Source organism: Carassius auratus, chromosome 28 (assembly GCF_003368295.1).
Source record: "Carassius auratus strain Wakin chromosome 28, ASM336829v1, whole genome shotgun sequence".
Classification (NCBI taxonomy): domain Eukaryota; kingdom Metazoa; phylum Chordata; class Actinopteri; order Cypriniformes; family Cyprinidae; genus Carassius; species Carassius auratus.
In genome coordinates, this window is record NC_039270.1 from 20,561,808 (window position 1) to 20,584,938 (window position 23,131).

The 23,131-nt window shown below is 37.0% G+C and overlaps 1 protein-coding gene across 5 annotated transcripts in view; it reads left to right on the top strand.

Annotated features, from left to right (window-relative positions):
* Positions 1 to 23,131, top strand: part of cep112 (centrosomal protein 112) — a 179,452-nt gene that overhangs the window by 105,468 nt on the left and 50,853 nt on the right. For all 5 annotated transcript variants that reach the window (XM_026208354.1, XM_026208357.1, XM_026208356.1 and 2 more), the window contains one exon: positions 15,772 to 15,834. In XM_026208354.1, coding sequence (XP_026064139.1) covers positions 15,772 to 15,834 — 63 coding nt within the window. The remainder of the gene's footprint in view (positions 1 to 15,771; positions 15,835 to 23,131) is intronic.

A 23,131-nucleotide genomic window follows, 5' to 3' on the forward strand; every position in this document is an offset into this window, starting at 1 on the left:
GCGACTATACCGGAAATCCTGCATCCTTTCTGGTTTTAAAGCTCTTGATTCCAGCCACAGAAATGAGGGCTGGAAAGCGGCTGTAATCCAGCACAGGTTGGCCAGGAACCGGCTAAAGGTGGTATTGATCAGAGGGTAATCCTGATTAGGCCCATCAAAGCGATTAGTTTTCATTAAACTCATGCACCGCTGCTGACTTCACCCTCCCCCAGGACATCTGCGGCACATTAGCATGCCATTTGGCCTCTTCATAAATCCTGGGCCTACATTTTGGAACCATATGTGAGTACATTGCTGCACATAAATCCCATCTGAAGAGAATTCCGCCTCGCTTTTCCACTCTCAGGCTGACACGTAAAGCTTGTTTACAAAATCAGTCTCTGTTTTTGCCACCCCTCATCCTGACCAGAGGCTGAAAACTTCCTCTGAAGAGACTTCAACAAAGTCTGTTTCTGAGACTGATTGACACACTTCAAGACTAGAGCTGCCAAAGTGAATGTGTTATCATGTTTTAAAACTGTTACATATTTTAACAAAGTCATCTTTTGATTAAAAATAAGACTAAGACACATAAAATGTGGTTTTCCATTCCAATGCAACACTTTTGTCCGTTGCTTTTCTATGAAAACATGCACTGGACGGATGTGTATGACCATTGCGCTCATGTATTGCAGTGTCTCGCACATGAGTGCTCATCAATGTTAGTTCCAAAACAGTGGGCCAATCAGAAGACCACAGAGGTGGGGCAAGCATTGCAAGTTTTTGTTTACAGTAGCAAGTTGCTGTGCCAACTGTTTTATTTGATGGCAACATGGCGGAGGAGGCATTCTGCTCTGAATTTTGTTTAAAAACCGTTACTGAGCACTGCATCTCGCATTTTAGACTGAGACTCATTCACTATGAACAGCCACTTAGTCTTTCATCAATGCTTCTTCAATGTCTCTAATTTCCAGTTAAGCCCAATTTTTAAAATTCTATTTAGTATTTTTTTTTTTTATCAGTCAAGTTGTCAATGCAGTAAGATGTCAATGCAGTCCAGTGGAGAATTTAGCTAGAGTACTAAGAGCATAATGGCCCTTTGAAGAAGGCACCTTGTGTCTCAAAGGAAACTAATATTAACCGACAGAATTTGCCACATAATGGTGTTGAGTCTTCAAGCTCAGCTAGTGAGAACATTATCATGTATTCTTAAAATGATCATTCAGATGTAGCAAGAAAACATACATGTAAGGTATTCAGGGATATTTCACCAAAATAAAAATTTATTTATTTACACTCTTCTTCTACAGTCTTCTTCCAAACCCACTTACATTCATCAGTGGAATACATAAGTGGAGTGACAGTTAAACAGCTCCTTTTGTATTTCATGAAAGGCAGAAAGTCATACAGGTTTGAAACTTGAAGATGAGTAAATGACAGTTATAATTTTTGGGAGAACTGTCCCTTTAAGGCATCTCTCACTGAGCGATGCAGATTAGTCATAAAGAGAAACTTAAAATTAATGCTCATATGTATTCTGCGTAAGGCATGACTCTTGTGAGGTAAGTAGTATCATGGTTACTAATGCAGATGTAGATAAATATGGCATAATGAGACCGATGATGTTAGCGTTGGCCTATGAGAGTAATCAGGCTATTATAGTACAAGGTAAAGGAGACAAACCGGCTCTCTGATCTCTCTCTGTCCAGAGGCGCAATAGCAGACTCATTCCTCCAGAGTAAAGCTGTTTTATCCTCTGAGGATCTGACTCACACTCACATACATGAATCAAATTTTGCCATAGTTTTATAGCTCAACCATTGCAGTCCGAGTTATCCGTGGTGTTCAGAAGGTCAATCACTTTTACTCATATTTAGAGTTTGAAATTTGAACAAATCTCTAACCCTATACTAAATTTAGGCACCATTTGTGCCATTGTATGCTATCAGATATATGATTTTTATCTGGTGGACAATAAAATGGACAGAAAAAGTCCCCTTTGAAGTACATAGCTTTTTTATGTGATAGTTGGTAAAAAAGATATAGTAGGTTTAGGCTCTTTTGGTTAAGGCTAGAAGGCAACCACGCAAAACGCTTTAGCGCCCTATCATTGTAAAGATAAGAAAGCACAACTGCACTGACATTATCTTCAGAAAATGTAAAAACTAGTTTTCTTGTTGCATGTTAGTAGAAACGTTACTAAGATAAATCCTTCTAAGAAACTAAGCACTACTAAGATAAATCCTACTGGTTTCACAGATTATTAGCCAGAATGCTTTAAATGCAGCTAATGATTTCATTTGAGCATTTATCCTGCTATGTTATCTCTCCCCAACTGCGTCAGACCTTTTTTTTTTTTTGTATGTTTCAGAGGGAAAAGTTTAGCTATTTTCAATTTGGAAGTTTTTAGGCTTTTAGATTTGTAGTGACTTGGCATGTTTCTAAGATGAAATTTCTTATTCTTTTGATGGCGAGAGAAACGCTGTCCTCGGCAGTCAGCCGCTCCTGAAATGGCCAGCCAGGGTTTGAAGGCAGATCCCAGAGAAAAGGCAAAGAGAAATCCATTAAATCCATGAATGGGTTTTCATGAAAGACACAGGCTTTTTGAAGGGGAGCTTGTGGAATAAAATAATAAGAAACAGAATATCCGAAGCGATAAGATCATGTGTTAGATTGTTCCAACGTCAGACGCTTAGCGAAAAGAAAGGAAGATGAAAGTGAATTTATTCCAGTCTCTGTTAACAACAGAGGTTTATCTGGCTGTGGCTAGGGTGTGCGAGTGTGTGTGCGCGCGCAGACACCAGTACCCAATCTCCATCCACCACAGAGAACCCTGGGAGCCTTGTTCCTCCAGATAAACCTGACTTCTTTCTGCAGCTCACAGCCAGTGCCTCTGATGCTCAGATGTTCTTTGTACTTTCTTCTTCTTTTAGCTTTGGAGTAACGGCTATACAAATCATGGCTTCCTGTCCTGAATTCCTACGGATTCATCCCTTTTCATGTCTTCCCTCTTTTTATTTATTTATTTTTTTTACTGCAGATTCCTCAACAAAATCTGTCAGTCAGAAAACTTAAGTTTTCAGATCAGCATCCTTCTTTAATCACTGCATACAGTTCAGCTGGGTCTTTAAAGTGAATGTGTTTTTGTTATAATGACATGTGCCATATATGTGAATATTAACTCATATTTTCTAGTTTGAGAAACTAAAAAAAGGCAAAATGTAAATAATTCTAGATTATACACAATGATTAGCAGGTACAAAATCACTACAGCCACTTTATGTCAGCGCAGACACTATGTGCGCTGGTATAATGCTGTGACACGCATATTTAATGAAAATAAGGCAAAATCATCATCATTTCTATGTAAATGAGACTCTTTATAGAATAAGCCAGGTTCCAGGTTCCACAGCTAATCACCAACTAGTAGATCCATGCTCCAGCCCGAACAAGATGATTTCAGTTTCTTTTAGTATTCCCATCCAAAGTAAAATGGCATATGAAGGCTGTTTATATAGTATCATAGGGGCATTCACCCCCTAAAGATGGGCAGTTGTCCTAAAAAAGTAGTGTGTGTAATAAATCCCTGTTGAAAGAGCAGTCTTTCTTTGGACTCATCACTCTTTTTGGGCTCTTTTCATCTTCTCTCACATGCCCTCATCAGATCAACCCACTTGTTAACACCATCAGGATAGGCAGGCATTGAGATATACAGGTATCTCTAGCATGTACTCTTGAGCAGTTTTCATTTGCCAGCACTAAATGAGCAGGAATAGTTTGGAGGAGGATTTGGCTCTGTTTATGAGGATGACAGTTTGTCATGTTCCTTCAAATTGTGTTTTCTTTACAGACATATTCCTGATTCATGTTGTTTAACTTCATTCCTTGAGTATTTCCACTTTTGAGTGATCAGTGTTTCTTAGATGATGCAACTTCAGAGTTTAACGTCAAAGCGATTGGTCATTTCAGCTGTAGCTGGAGGTGCTGAAATGGATGTGGCTGGTTCCCTTTTCCATTTTCTGTTTGCCCCAAAGGCTAAAGGGCTTGTCCTGATAAAAGGCACTAGCCTAACTTCCCTTATGGAGTGGAGCTGTCAGACCAAACCTAGTGGCATAGATTTGACATTAGAGCAGTCTCAGAACATAGACATGTGGCACCTCTCATGAATTGCTACAATGTGGCCATGTTCCCTTGCATTCAAAGCAATAGTTCAGCCAAAAATGAAAATTCTTATTCCAAAACCATATTGCTTTTTTCCTTTAGTGGAACACAATAGGAGAGATGGTGAGGAATGTGCTCGTTGTCTTTCAATCTATAAAATAAGTAAACAAATACATAAATGCATAAAATAATTAAACATAATTAAGTATATACATGCAATACAGACATACACCATAACAGTATGATAAAATTAGTCCATATGACTTGGGCACTATGTTCCAAGTCTTCTGAAGTCATACAATAGTTTATTGCTCCCAAATTTGGTCAATATTCTGACCAAAGTTGGCAGAAAATTATTCTGTAGAGCCCTGTAATTTATTTTATTTATTACAATTTTTATTTTTTATTTTTTATATTCTTTTCCAATTATTGTGTTTTACATTTTATTTCTGTGGGGGGTTTTAATACTTAAATGACATTTTAATAAAAAAAAAAAAAAGTCAAACCAATTGAAATTCTGAAATAGTTCAATACTAATTTATTAATATTTTAATAATAGTAGCAGCTAAAGGATTTTTTCAGACACTCTGTATTAATTGTTCTGGATTTGTTGTTTTATGGTTTAATGCACATTCATTATCAATAATAATAGTAATCAAATTGATGCATAAAACTTTTAAAATGTAATCAAATGAAATGATTAAATGCTGTGAAATGTCATTCAGAGCAGTTCTGGAAATTGTGGAAACACCACAAATGTCACATGTGCTTGAGCATGTGTAGTAAAACAGCAGTCATGCAGAACAAGCAGACTTCTTGTTTCAAAAGAAATCCTTTGCCGTTTAATAGTAACTTATTGTGATTTGATTAAGTGTTCAACCCTACTTTTAGTTTATTCAATCAAATTTTGCCAAATTCTCGGACATTCCACATTATACAGTAAATTCCATTTTTACGTCTAGATTATGAGATTCAATCCATGCATTCCACATCGTAGAAGTCATTGGACCCTACTTCTGTGTTATTATTGTTATATTCTTTCTCTCATACAAATATAATTCTGTAGTGCCACTGCATCTGCTTTTAGCTACATGGTTTCTGTACATGCGTGAGATCACCATGGTAACAAGATGTGCGGCATACAACTGATGCTGTTATTTTTGTTTCCTCACTGTGACAAAGAACAAGAGAAAAGTGCAAGACAGAGGTAGTGGTACTGTGAGAGATAATGCTTTGAAAATGCAGCATGTGGTTCATTCGTCTGCAGCTTAACAAGATGTAAATCGAAGAGCCATGTGTGGCGAAAGCAACCAACTTTACGCTAGCTGAAGAGAATGTAAATATGAAGTGTGTTTGTGAATGATCCAGGAGGAAGCTGTCAGAATGGTTCACCTGCCTTCTGTTTACACAGTGTTTGCCCTCCATCCACAGACATCTACCCAAAAGCTTTCACTGCTAGCTAGTATTACAGAGATGTGACATATCTCAAAGTCCGCTATCCCAGAATGTTCTGTTCTTGTTTTGTCAGTTGATTAATCCTCACCTGTCTCCATTTCCCTGATTACCTCCTGTGTGCTTAAATACCCTGTCTGTTTAGTTCTTCCTCGTCCGTGATTGATGTTAGTTAAGTTCATGTTTTGATGTTAGTTAATGTGTTAATGTAGTAGTGTTGTATGTTGTCTATGTTATCTCTATTGATGTTCAGTAAACTCCTCTTTTTGAGCTTGATTTCTATGCTGGCATACACACCAGTTGAAACAGAATAACAGACCAAAACAGTTTAGCGCTGTTTTTCTTTCTGTTTGGTTTTGGTTTTCCTCCATCTCCCAGAATGGCTATTCCAGCAGTCCAACTCCTATGCCTGGAGCAACTGGACCGTTCGCTGGAGGACCATACCAGGGACTTTCTCGATCCGGCGTGCCTTACCCACTTCCCCGACCGCTTGTAAGGCACGCCTACTGGCGAACTGTCCCAGATAGTATCTCGCCGCCTTCGTGGAGTGGGTGCTGGAGAAAAATGGATCTTCATGTACCATCTGCACCGCCGAAGAGGATATCTCCAGCCCCAGTCCGAACCAGAGACCAGCCAGCCGCCATCACGCCGCACGGAGCTAGAGCCCACCGCAGCCGCAGAGCCCGAGCCAATCACTGACAGGGAGCAGGAACTCGAGAGCGCGACTGACCAGGTGTGTGAGCCGGCAACACCGTGCGTCATGGGAGTATTAGAGGAGATAGAGGCATGAAGGAAGGCTCTGCCCACACTTCTGCGACTGAGGGTGAACTGTATTCGGTTTCTGGAAATTATATGGAGCAATTTATGGCCCTTTTGGACTGGTTTATGGAGGTCAGTCCTGAATCCCGTTTCTACACTGGTTTCATCCAGCCCTGAATTTTCTGTTTCTCCATCTGTCGGCCCCCTGGTGTCGTAGGCTCCTTCTCCACCATGGCTCCTCCCGCCAGCGACTCCACCATGGATCTCCATCCTGGCTGGTCCCTAGATCACCATCTGGCTCCTCCTGCTCCAGGCTCCTCCCTGGCTCCTCCCTCCATCCACTCCGCCCTGGTTCCTAGCTCCTTGCTCCCTCTTCGCCTGCCTCCAGAACCCCCACCCTCCCTCTGCTGGTATTCCTTTTGCGGTGCGAGGACGCACCATTCCGGGAGGGGGTGAACTGCACGGTGAACAGACCTCTTATATTTTGGTTACTCATTTCATGACCCCTTTAATTGTATTTAACCTAAATCAAAAGTGCATTTCTTGAAAAATGTCATTTACATTTTCACATTGAAACAAATGGGACGGTTTGCATAAGATTATGAACATAAATATGAACACAATCGAGCAACAGCCCATTTATAAAGTCTGTTGCACATAAAAGCTTTAGCTCAGTTAAGAAACTGGCAGGAAAGCGGTCAAGATTATTTCATGCACACATTGCATAATGAAATGCACCTGTTGACTAAGATGGACGTGGCATCGATGCAAGATTTCCATTGAGCAGTGACAGGAAGGATTACAGCGAATCAGGCCCCGAGAACATGGCTGCTGCTGCTGTCTTGGAGAACGTGGTAAACACACGCTCACTTCAAAGACACATCAATACACCCAGCTCCCCCACGGCATGTCTGTCAGCTGTCATTCTGCCCAAACTTTGGATGTTGCCCCTTTTTTAACTTTATTTATTTTTTGTTAATGTGTCACCACCATTTTTAGTCTCTGTTTAACACTATGATTCATATTTTCTCTCTCTCTTTCACTGCTGACGGAAGATGGTGGCGTTTCGGGGATGTTGTTGTCATTGTTTGTCTTCACTTTTTGTCCCTGCAAACTTATTAATTTCTGTCAACCGGTTTCTCTGCCATTTGGAGATACACCAAATCCCATTATTTTTGGTCATGGATTACAGAGAGCAAAACAGTGGGAGAATATGATCAAAGACACCTCCCCATCACCTCGGAGTGGCAGATCGAGAGAGGGAAATGGAGCTTAATAGCAGAAAATCAGATTTAGACCAGCCAGGCATGTGGATGGATTTAGTGATTCTATTTTTCTTTCTTCTGCGGAGATGAAAGTTACGCTGTTTTCCCCCCATCCTTCAGTCTTCTCATTCTTTTTCTCTCAGTATGGCTGGGAAAGTCGGTGACACAGGAAGAGACTGCCACAGACCGGCAGTGTAGAGCTGTGGAGAGCTCTCTGGCTTTAGAGCGCATTAAAACACATCCACAATGCCACCGGCCACTAGTTCAGAGACTTTAACATCACCCTTGAACAGAAATTTTCAACTTATTGTTTTACAGGCTGACTTTTGACGTGAGGTGTGGTCCATATAGCAGCTTTTTTTGACCAAGAACAGTTAGTAAGGCATTATGCACAATAAGCTAGTTATCACAAAATGAACCCATGGTGATCTCCATGAACCTCATGATCACAGTGTTTTGCAATAATGAGCAGCTTATTATACCGTACACAGCTACTTCCCAAAATATGATGCTTTAGGAAGCAACTGTAAAAAAAAATAACCAGCTTTCAGAACTGTGCCATGGTAGCTACTTTATATCGCTGATTTAAATAAAAATTTCAATTAAAAAATAAATGTATTTCATTAATGGAAATAAGGTTGTAATAGAAAAACATGATACCAAAATAAAGCAATAAACATTAATTTAATAAAGTATAATTTAACATTAAGCCTTAATTTGCATTTAAAAAAAATGCAACTTTTTGTCAGATCTTTCTTACTTCCAAAAACATTACATTTAAATTAGGGCCGGGACTTTAACGCGTTAATTGAGATTAATTAATTACACAAAAAATAACGCTAGACTAAGATTAATTAATTACAGAAAAAAATTCCCGCGGAACGTTTCTCACTGGATGAGTTCGGCGGACCGATTATACTGAAGCACCAACTAGCGTTCGCATATCACCAAAGAGTATATACTCTTTGATATCACTGCAGCACATCGAGCCTCAAGTATCACCTCAACGCAAAACATATAGCAGCTAGCGTGGACTTTACACTTTATGTTGAACTATGTATTATTTTGTTGGTGCAACAGTTTATGTTGAACTCTTTATCGTTTTGGCCAAGGTTATTGAGAGTTGGACTTAGTATGTTATGGCCTCTGAAGCAACAGAGAGATGTTTTCTAATAGTCAGTGTTTCCAATGTTCTGAATGTAAGTGACAGTAATGTGTTTTACTTAAAAAAAAAAAAAAAAACACTTTACAGAAGGTTCCAGCACCTATAAGCTTCCTGAATTTCTGAAATGTACTATTTCTAAATTGTTTCTAAATATGCTATTGCTACACTTCATGGCAAAAATTGCACTGGTCTGCTAGACTTGGTTGAACAAAAATAAACAATATTTTGTTGCTTAAGCTTATGTATTCAGTCATTATTCAATGGTATACTATAAATCCATGTGAAAAAAAATTACTTCTCACTGTTCTCTGGTCAAATATTTATCTGCGATTAATTTCGATTCATTAATTACAAAGCCTCTAATTAATTAGATTAATTTTTTTAATCGAGTCCCGGCCCTAATTTAAATGTATTTTACCATAAAATTGCATGAAATACACTGTTATCATTCAATTTCATCATTTTTACAGTGTGCTGTGACAACAGCACAATGGTCATTATTCAGAAATATGACTTTGAATGCTGCACCTGATCAATCCTGAGACCTGTATAATAATATTGGATATGCTTAGTGAACTTCAATACTGGCTCTGTAACAAAGTCTAAAACATGACTATTGGCCAGTCAAATGCAGGTTGCAATTTTGAGAAAGTTCTTGCATTTATTGTATAAGTTATGCAGCAGACGGTCTGTGAATGGCAAATCTGTCGGCTTTCCATTTGCAGCTAAGACCATCCTCCAGCTATCACCAAATGGAAGTGGTAGAAAAAACAATGCATGATGGCACAAAGGCCACATGTCAACAGGAACTTGATCAATATTGAGTGATCACTCTGGAGTCTCAGCTCTTTTTTCCTTCTCCAGCTGAAGGACAATGATAGATGGTGTTGTGCAGCTGTCAGTGTTTTCTGCTCAAAGTGGATGGTTTACTACTATAAAGTTGAAGGTTTGCCGTTATTTACAGGTCAGCTCTCCACACTTAATAATTATTAATGAAGCTGACATGAAGAAAGCTGGCCGCCCCTTGTCAGAAGGCTTTAATCACACTACCAGATGGTGATGGAGGCTCTAGGGTCACCAGCCAAATAAAAGGCTCTTATTGAATGCCTAAGCTGGCCTTTGTAGTGTTGACCCTGGCGGCAAATCAGCACCCAAGGTCATCACATGGGACGAATTGCAGGAGGTCCCAACTTAAAACATGAGAGGCCAGCAAACTCCCCAGCAGCCTAAATCCTCACGCAGATGCATTCATGGCTGTGTTCCCTGATCCCTACCGCCAGTCCACTGATCCACCTGCTAACAGAGGTGTGACAGATCCCTGCCCAAAAACAGATTTGGAAGCCATGATGAAAATCAAACAGTCCTATCCACACAGCACACACACACACACACACACACACACACACACGCGCGCAGGCTGGGGGTGTAGCCACACCTGCCAGTGTAATACGTGATGGCACTTTTAAATAGGACGAAGAAGGACAAGTGAGGATTGATCTGTTTTTCATTAGCATGGTGTCACCTTCACTGACTTGGTTTCTTCACAATAGGGCTGAGCAATATAGATAAAAAATACTTCTCAGTAGTTTTTAGCCTTTTGATGATTTCCAATATAAATTGCCAAGTTTATTTGCCTGATGTGTGCATGCATTTTTTGTTTGTTTTCATTCAGATAAATAATTTTAGAAAGTATTGGTAGCACTTTATTTTAAGGTGTCCTTGTTACACATTGCATGCACTTACTATTATAATAACAATAAATTATGCATAATTACATGCAAGTAACCCTAAGCCAAACCCCAATCCTAGCCCTAACCATACAGTAAGTACATGTAGTTAGTTAGTATTACTTAATACATAAATGTGCAATTACACTGTAACATGTTGTTTACTAAAAAAAAAAAATGTAATTGTAACACGAGGATGATTATTAGAATCTTCACACTTCTCTTTTTTCAAGATCAGCATTTAAAAGTTGTTCATATTACTTTTTATATATTTTGTATTCTATATTCTGAAGTCATATGATTGTGAAAAATTATTTTCCCCTCTTGTAATAGTAGTTTGTCTTGTAATTCAAGTTTTCTACAACTGACAAAATGTTTTTTAAAGCTCGAGTATGTGTTTTCTTAGTTATGTATAATATGGTTTTAAAGACTGAATAATTACTATAAGAAATAAGTAAAATTGTCTTCAATAGGTACTATTTGGTAATGTGATCAAACTTGGTAATTCTTATAGCACTTTGACTTGCTTGAGGTGAGCAACTGGCATGACTTAACTTGTCTAGCTTAATTATGACTTGCATTTCTTTCTTACTCCCACCCAAGCTTTTATAATATTGTGAGAGATTTTTTCTTCCTTTTATAGAGTTTATTGACCTCTTATCTCAGGTTTCATTGTACTGTATGAAAAAGTAAGACTCAAACTGATTTGAAAACAACATGAGGATAAGTAAATGATGACAATTTTCATTTTGGGTGAACTGATGTTTGTGTATGCTCAGTATTCACGGTGCTTTCTCTTCACCTGACTCCAGGAACAAATAAATCGAAGGCTGTTTAGATACTTGGAATGCCCGTTGCTTTTAAAACCATGTTTACAAAAAAGTCATCCTCTCCAAGCAACACAATCCAATGCCACACTCGCCAAAAATCTCTAAACACATGCTGCAAAATTGTGGAAAAATGCCTGCCAGCCTTGTACTTATTACACTATCAAACCTAATTGTTCCTGTAAAAAAAAATAATAATAATAATTATGTGTGCTGATGTTTATTTTCCTTCTGTTTTAATGTGTATGGGTAGAAGGGTGAGTGTTGTGATTGCTCAGCTCCAGAATTAGATTGTTAATGAAGGTTGGCTTAGCGCTACATGCTTTGTGCTTTCAAAAACAGTAACGTTCAAATACAGCGTTCACACTTCAAAGGCCATGGACTCACACCGGCAATATTTTGAAGTGATTGCAGCACCTGATAGAAGCTCAAAGCGCCTGTAGCTCTAAGATGCCTTTGGCGAGGTACAGACATTTGCTTGGAAACACACATAAAGCAGTCCAAATGCTTCATTTATCCATGCTTTCCCAACTTTTTCACTGTTTGTGTTTTTCCATATTTAGTGCAGATCCATTAAGCACCCTCTGTTCATTGGATCCTCTCTACTTGGATCAGTGTTAGCATGTTACAGGATTAGTTCTTTAAAAAAAAAAAAACTCATTTACTCATGTTGTCTTTCATGGAAGACTGAAAAAATATTCACGCACAGTGATGTAGCCATTATTTCAAAAGTAAGATGGACAGAAATGACAAATAATACCTTTTTTAATACACAGATTTTATTGTTATTATTATAATTATTGTTGTTGTCTTTTAATTGAAATTTGACTTTTAATTTAAGAAATTAATGGCCAGATGTACTAAACAGGGCGAATTAGCGTTATAGTGCAATTCCATACAGTGCTGATGGGAGGGGAAAATTCTGCGTGTGATTTACTGATAATGCACACATTGATGAACACAGACATAGGCAGATCATTTCCATAATGACCAGTGTAATCTACCAAAAGCAGTGCAAATTACCACCTGCTTTAAGACATGCTGGACAATAACAAAGTTTATAGATAACAATATCTAATAATTATTAGATAATTCATTAATAAACCCAGTGACTCATTAATTGTTTATTGTTAGTATAGTAGTAAAATTAGTAGTAGCAATATATTTTAATAATAATTGCTATTATCTATTACTATTATCTATTTTTTTTTAAAGAAACCCGAATGACCAACAATATCTTAAGCGTCATACTAGTCCTAAGTTCAGTTAAAAGAACAAATATACATTCATAAATGGTTACCAAGTTTTAGTTCTAATTACTATAGTTATATCATTAAATGGTGCTTAATTATCATAATATCATAATATAATGCTTGATTGACTGATTAAGAAGCTGAAATTTAAAAAGCTGTGCCATTTTACAAAGATAAGCTGATTTGGTGGAATCATATATATATATATATATATATATATATATATATATATATATATATATATATATATATATATATATATATATATATATTAAATATCGAGATATCGCCCACTCCTACATCATACACACAAAAAAAGTGTACAATTCTGACAAAATCTGATTTCTTGATGATTTTATATTTTATAATAAATATTTTTTTTTTATAATAAATAATATAATTAAAATAATTTTATAATCAAAATACAGAGAAAATGTAGAAATGAATGACTGATAAGCCAATAAATGCTCATTTGCTGCTGTCTACAGGTTATAATTGTGATTTTATTTACTTATCTTACATAAGTGTTTTTTTTTTTTTTTTTACACAAAGTAGGCTGTATTTTGTTCATCCCATTAAAATAACATTCAAAATGGATCATCATAGAGCTTTAAAAAATAGTTGTGTGAAATGCTTGAAAGTCATTGAAAAGTGTTTGAATTTCTCTCTCAAAAAGTTGTACAAACCCTGAAATGAATGCTATGATGCATTTGACTATTTCTACCACAAAACCATGGTTACAGTTAGCGTTTCCACTTCTGGTTTCCTGATGTATGTCGGCACTGTTTATAACAAAGATTTCTGTGCAGAATTTGAATGATTCTCAGATCTCGCAGCAAACTTATAAATATGTGGCGAATTCAACCGTTGTTCACTGTATCTCGCAACACTGTTGCATCTGTGCAGTAACAATGTAGCGAAATCAACTCTGGCTCCTGAGGAAACTGGTTCGGACTGGTTTGTTTGCATCCACCGGAGCTGATCTATGCCACTCAGTCAGTGCTGGTGTTTATACCGGTGCAACAAAATAAAATAGATAATTTCGATTTAATAATAGATAGAAGGAAAAATAATAATTTCATAAAAGCTGAAGATATCCAGATATCAGCTTTTAATGTAGTCAGAGATTTTAAATTACCCACACTTGCGTCTTGCCTCCCTCATCCATTGTATGTTACTACAACACATATTAGAAAAGCGTCAGTATGTTATAATAGATTATGGTCTATTACTGAACCGATATAGAATCATCCTTGTCTGCATCGCAGTGCATCGTAGAAACACCAAAAACATATAGTGACCAGGCATTGCACCAAAAAAGTCAATAAAATTAGCGTAAAATTTTATTCATGCACTATATTCTAAGTCTGTATTCTATTATATTTTTGTGAGTCATTTTATGGACTGGCCATCCATCCAGGATTTAGGTCCACAATTATATAAACATTTCCTTCTGTGTGATGGTAAGTTAAGATAATTTTGAGTTTTCAGTGCTAGAGTTGCCTAAACAGTTGAGTTTTAACCGTTTTCGGATCCATTAAGCCAATCTCCAGGTCTGGCGGTAGCACTTTTAGCTTAGCTTAGCATAGATCATTTTATCGGATTAGACCGTTAGCGTATCGCTCAAAAATGGCCCAAGAGTTTTGATATTTTTCCTATTTAAAACTTGACTCTTCTGTAGTTACATCGTGTACTAAGACCTATGGAAAACAAAAAGTAGCGATTTTCTAGGCCGATATGACTAGGAACTATTCTCTCATTCCGGCATAGTAAACAAGTAATACCATTGCACCTGCTGCACCCATAGTACGGCTATGAAGTCCCTTGATTATTACGCTGGAATGAGAGTATAATCTGTAGCCATATCGGACAGCAGACCCGGAGATCGGCTGAATGGATTTACAAAGGGTAAAACTCAACTGTTGAGTTGGAAAATTAACCTTTTTCAAAAATAGTGGTGTCTTCCTTTAAGGAAATGTATGGTCTCTATAGCAACACAAGCAGCAAAAAATCCTTTTTGTAGATGCTAGAGTTGCCTTGTTTCTCTCATCAGTGTAAAATGCTCGGGGAAATACAGTTACTGATAGGATGAGAGAGGTAGGGCCCAGGATGGATCTGCTTGTGGGTTTGCTGGTCTGTATGTATTGTGTGTATTTTAGCAGTAGCTCATGTGTTGATGCCTCCGGACCAATGCATCAGTAGCATCAACATCAACTTCACCTGCATGTGCATCTGATCACTTACATATTTTACTGAGGGCTTTTCACACTAGAGATTTGACATCAGAAACTTGAGTTCATTGTGTTAGTGTGGAAGCTGTGTTGTCAACATTACGTGGACTTTCACAAGATTAGATCTTAAAAAACAACGTGTGTATTCTCATAAAACCGCATCTTTTTGCAAACCGCATCTGATCAGTTGATTGGCTCAAACGTAATTTAGGTCACACTTTTATGTGGCTTTGTGAAACAGCCAAGCAACTGCCATTGAAAGGAAAGAGACTGCTAATGGTTAACTCTCTATCTAGGTATGTGTTAAGATTTTTTTTGTTATCTGTGACCATCTATGACCCTACCTTACCCTATTTTAGATATCATTGGCCAAGACGGACTCTTTGAGTCCTATCTTTACAAGTTTATGATAGGTAAGAAGTATTACAGTGGTGAATTGCTACTCAGAGAGCCAACATAACACACAGCAGTAAATAATTATGTATTTATTTTTATCAGTCTCTTACTAGTATGGTCACAATTTATTGTAAGGTCCAAATCTCACTATTAACAAACAGGTACATACAACTGTTGCCTAAAACTCCTAATTTGATGCTCAAAAGCACATCTGGCTCTTCACAACAAAAATAAATTTAAAAAACCTCATATAGTCATTTATCTCTGTTTTTTGTTGCTTTTTTCTTTTCATGTCATATCCTTGTTTTGCAGATAACACTGTGATATTGTTTTCTCTCTTCCTGTTAAGTGGTGATAAGTTGGCTTCTGATGAAAGGCCCATGTGCTGTTGTGGTGTCAGGCCTGGCCCTGAGCCCAGAGCTCCAGCCACACGCATGCCAACATGCCTGCCAGTCGCAGAGGTCACGGCAAGGCGACTCTCTCAGCCGATCCGGTGTCATGTGTCTGCACTCTCTGTTTCTAACACCCTCCTCTCCTGTGTTCTCTTTCATTACAGACCAACAGCAGGTTGAAGCATCTTGAGAAGGAATATAATCAGAAGCTGGCCAAGTCTGCACAGGTAAACACGATTGTTTGAATGTTCTGAGGGAAGCTGAAAAGGAAGGAAAAACACTGTGTCCTGCTTTTCAGTCCAGCTAGATAGAGAGATAGATAGATTTTCTCATGTGTAATCTTTATTTCTAGAGCAATTCGTGCATACTGCATTTGCAGTTATATGTGCATTAATTCATGTTCATTCCCTCAAACACGTGGGTGTGATGTTGGGTCTTGTTTTTATTTACCTGTCTTCACCTTGTCTTATTCACACTCTATGTTGTTTGTTTTCAGTTTCTACCGTATGTAGATGTGAGTGTATTTTCGCATGTTGTTTGAAAAAAAAAAAAAAGTACATTAGTTTCACAAAAATACTACATCAGTGATTGTATGACATTATACAGCCTTATAAGCAAGTGAGCTGAGCTAATAATTAAAAGATCAAAGATGCTCCCCTAGAATGCCCTCTATCTAAGTCTGATTCAATTTAGCTAATCGGTTTGTTCATTTCAATGAAACGTTTCAAAACTAATTTAAGTCAACATTCAGTGCAGTAGTGTTCCCAGAAGTCATGTGTGTTTTTTCAAAGAAAATTAATAATATAATTAATATGAATTATATTAATACTAAAATATATTAATACATTGTTACACACACAAAAAAAACACATTTAAAAAAATGCAGTTATTTTACTTTCTGTATATTAATGATACATATTAAAGTGATAACATTTCACAATATTACTATTTTTATAGTCTTTTTTTAGACAAAGAGCAGGCAAAAGCACACACATCAATCTCAACTGGGTGCTCAACTAAAAAAAAAGTGAGGGAAGCTGAAAAGGAAGGAAAAACACTATGTCCTGCTTTTCAGTCCAGCTAGATAGACAGATAGATAGATTTTCTCATGTGTAATCTTTATTTCTAGAGCACCTGTGCGACGCAGATATTTAACTACCTAAATGCCTGGGTACTAAAGAGTGGAAACTAAGTGTCCCAAATCTGCAAAGTGCTGTGCTACTGGACTTTTTGGATTGCGATGTATAATTTCACATCGATGTTCAGAAATGCGAGTTTTGTCTGCTAGTCTTACCAATTTAACATAATCCACAGGGGCAATGCAACAGGTTAATGACATTAGCCTTCTTACACAAAATAGTTCCTCAAATTTTAGCCGTGTGAGTGTAAATGCCAACGTCTTATATGTGAAATTGTACTGTTGACAGTTATCACATATGTAATTTCTATATGATATTTTGTTCAAGAAATTTGGAGCAGGTTTCAAATCAGCTCTGACCAAAATATTTTAGAGATTAGGTGTTTTCTTATACATTAAAAGACGTGGTTTGTAAAAATATTTATCGAGGTTGGGATCACTCTCTACAATATGCCAATGTTTCAGTAAAATATCATCAATGTCCTTCGAAACAGGCAAAAATGAGCTATAACCATATTCTAGTGTGATTTTTAGAAAAACAACTATGAAACACAGTATAAGAGCATAATATATACAGTATATGAAAATGTACCAACCCCAACATTTTGAATAGTTGTGTACATATGATAGATTTATTTGTGTAAAATACTGCTTTTTAGTGCTGCTGATTTCCTTCACTTATGTTCGTTAGAGTTAACATGTTCATTGTGGTATTTTTGTTTAATTTTGTAGTGTGTAGTGTTTGGTTATGTTGCTGTAAGGCAGGGGTGCCCAGTTCCTGCAAAGTTCAGCTCCAACCCTGATCCAACCCTTACCTGCGTACCCCCAAAGCCACAATGTTAGCATCAGCTGTTACACATTTTTGGCTAAAGGTTGCAGACTTTCCTTCCAGTGGCTTTATCAGGATTCTTGTTTGTTAAAGTGGCGCTGATATAACTGCTAAAATAATAAATAGAAAATAGCTAGATCTTAATTGATGGCTCATTAACATTATTGATATATGTCATCAATATTAAAGCATTAAGCCATAATAGACATAACAGTAACTCTGTAAAGCTTAAAACTATTTCTTTGAAACAATGTGTATTGTGAAGAGCGCTTCACAAATAATCAAGTACAAGATTCCTTACTAAGAGATACTGAACAAGGAAACTGTTTTGGTTAGGTTGTTTACCTCACTTTCACCATTGTGTTTCTTCAGTGCTAGAAAGCTGAAAAATCAGCTATGATTGCTGATAATTCATATGATGTGTTCTGAAGTTAGATCATGTAAACACAGTATAATATAAAATGTCTATATTAACTACTACTCAGTCTCTACTGTAGCACCTGTACCCTAAAATCCCACAATGCATCGTGTTGCTGACATTAAGTTGCAAGTCATTTAAACCAGATCATTTGTTGTTCCAAATAAATAATATTGATTTGTTAAATTAATTATACATTACATTTTCATGGTTCCCAATTAAGGTCCTGTTGTACCCCCAACTCTCTAATAAAACACACCTGATTCAACTTACCAGCTCGCTAGTAGAGACTTCATGACCAGTTGGGAGAGACATCTGAAATATGTACTGTTGGGGGTACTCCAGGACCAGGTTTGGGAACCACAGCAAATATATTTTTGGCGGTTACTTTTATCCAAAGCTATTTCATTCATTGTGTATACATTTCCCCAGTTCATGCACTCCCTGGGAATCAAACCCATGACCTTGGTTTTGTTAGTGCCATGCTCAACTGTTTGACCTCCAGGAACATTGCATAACTTTCTGTAAATAGCTTCAGTGTACTTACTGTCATTTCTGCCATGCAGTGCATTTTCCTGTTCTGTCATGTTTTAATTACTTGTGAAATAGAGTGAAAATAAGTGTATTCTATCATTTTCCTTTTACTTTAATTTGAGAGGATGTTGCCATTTGTATGTCCTCTGCTACTGCTCTAATTTCTATGATAAAACACTTTAACTTTAAATATTTTAACCGTCATTTCACACGTTATGTTATTCCATCATTTATCGAACAGGATATTTAACAGACAGATCAACTGACACCATGCAAATCACATAATTCAGATCAGAAGGTCATCACAAATCAGGTGGTAATAATTGTTTATGCTTTTGTTTTTCTATTTAAAATGTGCGAATTGAGTAAAAGTAGAGCAACCCGATTAATCGAATCGCGATTTTCAAAGGCTGCAATTTTTTTTCATGCGCAGCTTGTCAGTGAAGGCACTGTTCTGTGATCAGTAGTAAATACTGCTCCCTCCGAAGGCCAGAGGGTACTCTTTTGCTGAAAGTCCAAATATGTCCCGCATAAGACAGATAATGCATATCATTCCTAGAAAGACTGAACTTGGTTCAATGCATGAAAATAGCGTTAAACACAAACAAACATTAATTCAATGTGCCTTAACATGTGACTATGAGAATAAATGTTTTTCACTTCTTCAGGCCTTGTCATGTATTTACTTTAGAATTAAGTATATTTATTATGCAGTGCTAATCATCATAGCCTTTATCACTGCCTAGAATACTAGGAAATGATATTACGAAACGACAAAAGTATTTTATTTCAAACACTCAACTGATGTTAATGAGTAGGTTTGGAGTAAAAGCGTTATTAAATGTTGTCATTAAAGGTTCATTATATGTTTGGAAAGATGTTTGATGCATGTTTTTTTTTTATGCGCATTATAACTGACTCTGTCCTTTACTACTCAAGCATTTACTATTGATCATAGAGCCGTACTTCACTGACAAGCGGCACATAACAACTAAACATGAAACCAAACAATTTGATTGTGATTTTGATTAAATTTTGGTTAATTGTGCAGCTATAAGTGACAGATTCTATTACTTATTTACAAAGACAGTAACTTGTTGCCACCTGCAGGTGTAGCGATATAACCTGCCGAAAAAGGAAAATTCCCTCTACCAGTGGAAGGATACACACAGTGAGTTTACTTCATTAAGCCTGCTTGCCTTTTATGTAGTAAACTACTTTAAGTCATGAGAGGCAAACCAAAGTGTCAGAGAGGCGTCCTCAACACGTTTCCCCTCTGCCTCAATAGCACAACTTGCCCTCTGAGGTGTTGCAGACACGTGCATTTCATTTTGCATGATAATACTCATACTCAACACTTGTTGCCCACTCTCTGGTTCCCGGCTGTGATTTCACACTCAGGTCACCACTAGGGTGTTCTGAGGGTGTCTGAGCACTTATCTCTCCTCTATATCCCATAATGAGGCCGGCCTCTACTGTGTGTTAATTATATCATACATTAGATTGAATCTTCTCAGACTCAACGCCATTACACTCGCTCAGGTTCAGAAGAATGACCTTCATTCTTCTCTGTGTGTAAGATTAGCACAGAGCTGAACTCCTGTAGATGTTGTGGTCTGATGTTGTGGGCCTCTCATAATTGCCTTGCATTACGTTAGTCCCAGCTCAAACGCTCACTCTTTTTTCATGGCCTTATTTTCTGTTCTCTCCACAACACAGAGCGCTGAACGTCAGGTTGACAAGTAGATGTTGTGTGAAAACACAGGCCTATTAAATTACACAATGCTTGACATCAAAAGAACACACTTTGAGTGTGAGAGAAAAAGAGTTCACAGGCGTTTTCCCATTTCTAAATAACCTCTGAGAGGGCCAGTGATGATTAATTCCTTTTTCGAGGCACAAAATTGGCATTCACTGTATAAACATAGTTTTTCCTCTCTCTTGTTTCCCAATCGCATTTGGTGGGAACACATCTTTGTTTAATACACATTAAATGCGCCTCCTCCACATCAAATAACCCAGGCCTACTCCTCTTGTTAGGAACAATCCAGAAATGTAAAAGTAGCATTATTTATTTAGTTATTGTATTTTCAATTTGTACTTTCAGTTTTTATATTAGCTGTCACGCTGTCTTTGTTAGTTTTAGTTTAGTTTTTAGTTTATAATAGTTTATAGTAACTAGTGTCATTTTAAAATAATTGAAAAATAAATAAATTGAAGAAAAAAAACATGCAAATGAATTCAAACATCAATTCAATATCTACTATATCCTGAATATGATGAAACTTGAGATGGCCACCCAATGATGACATAATAATATGCAAATTAGATGAGTATATATTTACACCCCACATAAACTTTCGGTCATGCCCAACTTTTTTCTAATTTACAGTAGTACAGTAGTCAAGCCACAAGCTTTTGAAATCTTGATGTCAAAATACAGCATTTCTTTTCCAAAAAGGGTTAACAGTGTTAGCATTTCTATCAGCTATTTCAGTTTCAGTGGCATTTTCAGGTTTAATAGCATTTTTTGAAACTTGGTTGTAATGGTTTCGAATTTTTAGTTCATATAATTTTGTATGTAAAACAATATGAACATTTTTGACAGTTTCACTTTTAATATGTCTGTTTGGTCTTGGAAGAGTAACCATGAAAGAATACCCTTCTGCTGCTGCTGTGGCGTCCCATGAGGCATTGCAAGGTTATACAGACAAGTATCCTTTGAACTTCTGAAGCACATACTAACCTATGCCATCACCAGACATCTCTCAGATGTGCCCAAAGCGGTGGAATTGCATATGAAGTGCACCAATTAAATCCATACCATGCCATACATTGTCTAGAGGGATCTCAGCTCTTGCTCTGAGGGTGCACTGTACTAGAGTGTTTTTAATTAGCATTTTGGAAATCCAGCTCCTCTTTGATTGACCTTTAATCTTGCTAGTGTTTGAAGCTCTCCAGCTAATGATGAGTAAGGTGTTGTCCAAACAGAGCTGTGCTTTCTACAGCACTCCTTTCATCACCTCCATCATATAGATATGTATCCTAGAGACTGCTCCATTATTCATATTTATTAACGTTCATATGAAGACTTCACATTTCATATATGTTAAAATAAATTGTTGATTATTTTTCAAACATTAACAATAGTAACCACCAAAATACAATAGTTACGGTTACTTTTACTGTTTTGACTTGGATATTGTGATGTCAATTTAGTAATGCACTATACTTTAGTACACACTACTAAAGTAATCTGATCAAGTTATAGATCATACCCCTAAACTCGTGTCACGATGCGGCTGTTCTTTTTTTAAATATATATTTTTTTTTTCAATGTGCTTCAGATCAACTCCAGTATGTCTGATTAAATTAATTTATTTACAAATGTTTTGATATGTATTTAAATAACTTGATGATACCTACTAAACTAGAGGTGTAGTATTGGTAACACTTCAGTATAGGGATCAATTCTCTTCTCAAATAGTATGCCTATTATTAACATATTGGATGTTTATTAGTACTTATAAAGCAACTATTCTGCATGACCATATTCTACATCCCTAATCCTAACCAGTACCTAATCTTAAGAGCTTCCTTAGTATTAATAAGCAGCAAATGAGGAGATAATTGTGGCAAAGGTTGTAGTTAATAGTTTGTTAATCTCGAGAATTGCACCTAAAGTGTGACCAAAAACTCCCTAGACTTACATTGAAGAATCTGACCAGAATGCCATACTTTGTAAAATGCAAGCTACCACTTGGAACACCAAGTTTTACAAATTACGCTAACATTTTCTACAGTGAATCTAAAAATCTTGTTCTTTGTCATTAAATATATTTTTGGTCCATATTGGTACATCAGTCATCCATCAAAAAGACATTAGGATGACAGCTTAAGACCTTGTAGCTACAGTGTAACGTTTCCCTCAAACTAAAGAGAAGCTTTAAAATGAAAGAAGATGCGCTGAAGCCATTAATTCAAAATTCACAAATATCAAGAGCAAGGAATAACAATCGAGGGATGAGTGTGTCCCTTCAGGCATAAGACTTGATGCAAGAATCTGTATAGCCAAATAATTATTGCCATGAGAACTTATGTTACCATAATAATGGGGCGTTTGGTGCTTTCATGTGGTTCGCCCACTGACAAAATAAGCCTAATCTCTCCCTCTGTGTCCGCTCCAAGAGTTCACTCCCAACTCCCACACAATGAACGGATTCCAGTAAAACCATTCCTCCGAACATTTATGCACAATAAACAATTATCTGTCTGAGCCTGAGATCCACCGCTGCCCTGCGCAATTATTGAAAATAGTTGAAATAGAATCTGAATTTGGACTGCAAGATTTCAAAGGGCCAGTTTTTCTTATTTTCATCTCGCTAGAGCTTCATTAAACAGTCCGTCTTTCTCTCTATGCTCCTCTTGCTCTTTTTTCAGTTTGGGTTATGTGTGTGAAATGAGAAGAGCAAACTATAGTGATGCAGTGGTGGTCATTTGGGATTTTATTGTACGGCTCTCATTTGGGCCCTAACAACACTGATTCTGACAGGACTCTGGAAAGGCTAGAGGCTAGACCTTCATCTGCGCTTGACAGATTTTAAC